Genomic DNA, 6172 nt, shown 5'->3' on the forward strand with positions numbered 1-6172 from the left:
GCTAACATTTTGTGTTTGCTTTAGTCATCTCCTTGTGGACACAATTGCTCAATCTACACTACAATTAACCATTTTGTGAAGACAAGTTTAAGAGTACACACGACTTAATTTACATTCCTATATATAATCCATAAAAACAAAAACGAATAATAATCCTTCATGTTTCTCGATTTGTACTTTCAAGGCATGGCTGCCTATGACACTTTGTAATTAAATTTGTTAGGAAATTAATTAACAGCCGGAACGAATTTGTTGAAACTTTAATTATGGTTGTAACAACAAACAAAATACATACTAGTGTTAATTTAGTAACCGCAAAAGAAATGAAGTTGACGATAAATCTTTCCTATGATTTCAGTATCCTGATGCATAATACATGTCCATAAATATATAATTGAATATATATATAAAACAAATAACAATGTTTATGCAGACGTTTGTACACCTGGGCAGAAATGGAAACTTCACACTTGTGCCACAGATCGAAATGGAAATAATAACTCTTTCTTTATTGATACAAAACCATTCTATGCCTTAATTCTAAATGGAATGGAATAGTTGGTTAATTGACGTTTTAGTATCTATACCTAATCAAATACAGAAGCATAAAAAACAAAAACAGGATTCCATCTGATATCTAATCATGGCCCCCGCTGAAGAATACTGGATTTGCTTCCACTTAAATAGCAGATTCCATTACGTGGCTCCCACATGCACTCACTCACTGCATTGCATATCAAATGTGAACATAATTTAGACATGGTGAGAAAATCATCCTAAAATGAATCACAAAGAGGGCCATGTCAAATACACAAACACAAAAATGAGTCCCTAGCTTAGTACAAGATTACTGACCAGATTCATGTACTTAATCAAGAGAGTTTCTTTTTCTATTTATTTAACTATTCCCTTCCGAGTGAGAAAACTGTCAAGCGCAAGTAATATATAAAACTTCTCAACCGGAGGCTAATTCAGTTTCTTTTATATTTCACACACACACATTTTATATATTCATGCAAAGTTCTCTCGAGCTGCTCCTGTTATGTCACACAATTTTATTATTTGGGGGAGGATTTCCTATTATCAAGAACAAGAGCCTTGCTAATTTTTCAAAAAATGCATATACAAAAACTGCTAAGAAGATGGCGGTGCAAAATTTGTCAACCAGTTCCTCAAAGATGGGCATACAAATTAGGAAAATTTCAAATAAACATTGATTGTTTTATTTAAAAACAGAACTAAAAAATGGTGCAAAAACAAATACCACCATAAATCATATGATGAAAGGCAGTGTTAGATTACCTTAGACTTCAGCCTCATGGATCTTCTAGGAAAGTCTTTTCTGGTAATAGGCTTTGTACTTCTAAAAAAAATTGCACTAGCTCTACCATAGCTACTTTGATCAGCTTCTATCCTTCTTTTCTGAAGTCCTTTTGTATCCAAAGTATGAGAGCTTAAGCTTGTCTTCCTAGATGACTTGGTAAGTTGTGAGCATCTGAAAGAAGAAAAATTATATATAAGCTGATCTTACCACAAAATTGATAAAACAAAGTTTTCAGTGAAAAGAAAATTTACTCTGAACTTTCCCTGTCGTTCAAAATGCTACTCTTTTCCTGTAAATGGAAGGATGTTACAACAAGTCACAGGAACAAATTGTCATGAACTTACAAACTAATATGTAAAGTTAGATGTGCGTAAAATTAAAAACTTTAGAGAACAGAAATCAATAATGCTAACTAATATTCTGTAAAAATATCTTGAAAATATTCAGGAATATTTGCGACTCATAATTCTACGTGATAACCAGATTTTAAATGCATCATACAAGGAGGGATGAGGACGACACAGAGTAAAAAAGGTTTTTTTTTATAGCAAACAATCCCCAAAGAATGGAAAAGAAAAAGAGAGAGAAGTTCAAAATAGTGCATTATGTCTCGTGTTAATTCAAAATTGGCCTAAGATATGTATTCTATTTCTAATAAACAACATAAGTTTTCCTGCAGGGTCTCTGTATTTCCTCTAGGAGGAAGAAAAAAGCACAATAGTTAACTTTACATCATGCATAAACAAACTTAAAAGATTTAAAAGGGAAATATCACGTGCCGAGCAGACAATGTAGTTTTGTTTCTGCAGAAAGGAGAAACATAGCCATACCCTTTCTTCAGAAAGAACAGGCAAATGCTTCTTGTGTGCTTTGGGGTCTGATTCACTTAAGTTAGGTAATCTCTTTTTTTCAGTTTCAGAATTGTTCTTTCTGTCAAACCCATTCATGAGCCCACTATTTTCACAACGTGAACAAGAAGCATCTTTGTTGCAGCTTGCAACTTCTGATGACTGCATGTCTATAGAACCACTTACTGAGCATCCAGGATGTACCACAGTTGGGTTTGCATGCCTACAACCATTTTGAAGGAATGTATTTTTGTGCTGGCTCATATTGAAATTGAGATGGTCTAATCTCTCAGGACTCGAGGGATCATCTGACATAGAATTGACAGCAGAATCACAGACAGACTTTGTGTGATGAGCACCTATAACATCTGAATCAAGAACCATGGTGTCATCATCTTTAGCACAAGAGTCAGCAACAGAAACTATATTGTCATGTGCAGTAGAATTAAACTCAGATGACTTGGGGTTTTGATCTTCCTTTGACTTTTCAAGAACATCAACAGAAGCATTGGATGGCTGTATTGTGAAAGGAATTAAAGATGTTTCATCTTTTTCCAGTTGATCAAGCTCAGATTGATCAATTTTTGTCCCTTTTGAATTTGGGGAGGATCGGGTTTCTATTTGTCCTTCCTTGATTTCTCCCACATTTATATTCCAAAAAGAATTTCTCATTTCTTTGCCACCCTCCTTGAGATGCCCAAGGTCCTCATGCAAACTCCGACACTTGTTATTCTGCACATTCTCACATATATGAACTTCATTTTTAAATCTCTGAGTCCAGTCTGATGGGCTTGAATTCAAATCAACATAAAGGTTAATGCCCTCTTCTGACCTGACATAAAACTCAAAAGAAGAGAAATGAACTTTTGGAGAACTTTCAATCGTGGAAGCCAAAGCATTTTCGGCAGGACAACTACCATCGTCTTTGTCCCTACATTTAGTTTGAGGCATAATTTCCACAAAATTGTCTCTTGATGAACTCAAAAACCTTTCATTGGAGCTTTTCCTTTGGACTTTCCTATGATTTATACTACCAATGCATTTAGAGTGAGATGTCTTCTGGAGATTACAGATTGACCCATTAATTCCCTCCTGTACAAGACAAATTCAGATATATCTCATCAGGACTAATTTTTCAACACTTGTTTGCATCAAGGAAAAACAAGCCAAAATCTAACTATCAACAACTTTTTCCATCTTCAATTTGTATGTTTTGAAACTAGCATCTAGTAAAATAGTATATCTCAAGAGAAAATAAGCAACCATGTAAAGATATTTGATAAAAAAGAAATGAATAATGGTAAAGAAAGGAGGTAAAATCAAGCACAAATTGAACAACACATTGAATATAACTGCATGTTTACATTTAAAAAGTATAGTTTTAACCTTTCAAGTGTGTTATTGTGCAAAATATATTAACTATGTAGAAAATCAAAAGTTATCATAAATTTCTCTTACAGGAGACAACCTGGTTCACTGGTTTAAACAATTTTGAGGATTTTCTTGGTTATCTTCCTCTAGGACACCAGATGGATTATGAGCATCTATAGTATATGACGCTGCCATATCTCAAGCTTTGATACATCATTTTCTTGATAACTTATAATCTAACCTAAAAGAGATGATGATATGCTTACTTGATAAAGCTGAAGTACAATCTATTAGGCAATTAGTAAATATTGTAGAGATTTTCTACCATGCGCAATCTATTGGTCAACTAGCAAGAATTTTTGTTATACATTATAACAAAAATACTCACTCACGTGAATTTCCCTCTATTATATAAAGTATACAGTGACAATAGCGTCTTCATCCACACAAGCAAGATAGAAAAAATACAAAATACTCAGACCACGGTGATTCTAATGCATCCGTACACTTCAAAAAGGCAAACTCAAGGAAGGACGAATATGTTCAAAAGTATCCTCCAATACTTTTGGTTGTATATCTCTTCTCCTTTTCTCCCCATATATGATATGACAGGAAAAACTTCTAAAAGATGACATCTCATATGTTTCTTTCACTAATTATGAGACAGACAATCCCAAATAAGTAATGATGTGAATGATTGACAAAAAAGAGCATGTTTCCAATTCATATTCTTCATATCATTCATTACGAAAGTAATTCTTCTACTCAAAGATAATACGAAAATATCTCCTCTTTATCTCATCATGTATTAATTTACTTCAAACAGGAAACATTTCTCAAGGAAATAGTTACAAGATCAAAATCCTTCTCAATATCACTAATTATGTGAAGGGAAATTCAAATGGATAAGAACACATGTGAATGAATGAAAAACAGAACCGCTTCCCTTATTTCTATTCCTTATACTGTCCACTACAAGTAATTCTATACAAATATAGCTCATATTTTGTCTATACCATTTGTTGTTAATTCTAATTTTAATGAATGAAAGGTACCTCTAGGTAGGCAATCAATGATTTTTCCAAATCTGAGTGTGATTTATTGGCTGGCAAACCATACTGCTTGCACATACTTTGGAGCTCTTTCCTAGACAAGTTGTCAACGAAACGCTTTTTTTCCTTATTCACCATTATCTGAAACCAAAATGAAATCGTCATATGAATCCAATATTCGTAATCTTTCCTCCGACTATGGAACCTACTAACTTTCCTTAAAGATTATCAAAACCATATCTTACACACATAAATATATATATATAACCAGATATATAACATAAACCTTCAATTTCTTTTCTATCTTGTTAACTCGAGCTTGTATTTGTCTTGACTTTCTACCTATCAGTTTGGCAACTAGAAAAATTGAGAAAAAAAGATAAAAAGAACACTAAGCTACAACATCTTCAGATTAGACTCTCTGAGATAACTTACCGTCAAAATAAATAAATAAAAGAATCTCGGCTGCCATTTCTGCCGAAACTTGCAACACAGAACACGAAACAGAAACTGGAGAATGTGGAGTAAGCTTACCTGATCGGGAATTTTCCAGAAAATTTTCCGAGAAAGTGCGGGAAAATGCGAATAAAAGTTTGGTTAAAGAAGAAGAAAGGAGTGAGGTGAGCTCAGTCAATGCCAAAACTTAGGAGACTCTATGCCTTGCAAATCTGGTCTTCGTTTTCCGCTCGATTTTTCAGACCCAGAGAGAAAGAAAGGTCTATTTCGTAATTACGTTTGTTTTATCTCTTGCCATTTTGTCGTTTTCTAAAATCTAATTGTCTGGTAACCAGTGTACGGTTGTCAATGTGCTCTACCAATTATAGATGCCACGCTAGAATGGGAAGCCACGTGGTCGAGTGAGGTAGGTTTTTGAGGAATGAATTTTATGATTGGGAACACGGACTTTTATAAAGGGAACCAACATGACCGACCTTCCAATCTTTTGTGAAAAAGGAGATTCAGACATTTTTAGTAATGACAAGTTTTAATTTACATGTTATATGCTATTTGGTAACTCTTAAAACATAATTTTTTGTTTAATTAATTAAAAATTTGATAATTAAATATAAAATAATATTCAGAAACTCTATTTTTATTTATTATTTTTTAAAATTTTAATTAAAATTTATTTAATTTTAAAAATACAATTTTTTCACTTTCAAAATTTTTTAAAACAATTTTCGACTTTTCGTTTCTTTTTTTTTCTTCTCTTCTTCAAATCAAGACCTCATTTTATAGTTAAACAAAAAATAAAAATAAAAGTTATCAAATGCATTTATTATTTTTTATTTTTAAAAACAAAAAACAAAAATAATTACCAAACATATATTTATTTTTTTAAAATAAAGAAACAAAAATAAAAATAATATTTCTATTTTTGTGTTTAAAAAATTCAAAAACAAAAATTTTACCAAACACAACCTGTTGACGCCGTTTTTCGTCAACTTAAATAGTAGAGCAATTAAACAATAAAAATACTGGAGCAAATGAATAAAGAGAAAAACAAAATGATTTTTACGTAGTTCAACAGTTAACTCTACCTAGTCCACGAGTCTATATTATTAAAACTTGGGAGT

General features: G+C 32.4%; 1 protein-coding gene across 3 annotated transcripts; it reads right to left on the reverse strand.

The window, feature by feature from the left end:
* Positions 1–377: 377 nt before the first annotated feature.
* Positions 378–5317, reverse strand: LOC133818786 (uncharacterized). Of its 3 annotated transcripts, none has more exons than XM_062251831.1 (6): positions 5130–5314; positions 4599–4736; positions 2104–3264; positions 1576–1613; positions 1303–1495; positions 378–724 (listed from the first exon to the last, which is right to left on the reverse strand). In XM_062251831.1, the coding sequence occupies exons 2-6, from the start codon at positions 4731–4733 to the stop codon at positions 722–724; spliced, it is 1530 nt and encodes a 509-aa protein (XP_062107815.1). In that variant the 5' UTR covers positions 4734–4736; positions 5130–5314; the 3' UTR covers positions 378–721. The 3 variants fall into 3 exon arrangements, with proteins under 3 accessions (XP_062107815.1, XP_062107816.1, XP_062107817.1); XM_062251832.1 differs by having other exon boundaries at positions 2155–3264; positions 5130–5313; XM_062251833.1 differs by lacking the exon at positions 4599–4736 and having other exon boundaries at positions 5130–5317.
* Positions 5318–6172: the final 855 nt, after the last annotated feature.

Source organism: Humulus lupulus, chromosome 2, assembly GCF_963169125.1.
Source record: "Humulus lupulus chromosome 2, drHumLupu1.1, whole genome shotgun sequence".
Taxonomy (NCBI): Eukaryota; Viridiplantae; Streptophyta; class Magnoliopsida; order Rosales; family Cannabaceae; genus Humulus; species Humulus lupulus.

Bases quoted from the DNA above. Each gene is read 5' to 3' on its own strand.
- LOC133818786 (XM_062251831.1), bottom strand. From the start codon at position 4,733: ATGGTGAATAAGGAAAAAAAGCGTTTCGTTGACAACTTGTCTAGGAAA. The intron at 3,265-4,598 runs GTACCTTTCATT...TGTCTTGTACAG, and splicing joins CATTGATTGCCTACCTAGAG to GAGGGAATTAATGGGTCAAT. The intron at 1,614-2,103 runs GCACGTGATATT...TTCCATTTACAG, and splicing joins AAAACTACATTGTCTGCTCG to GAAAAGAGTAGCATTTTGAA.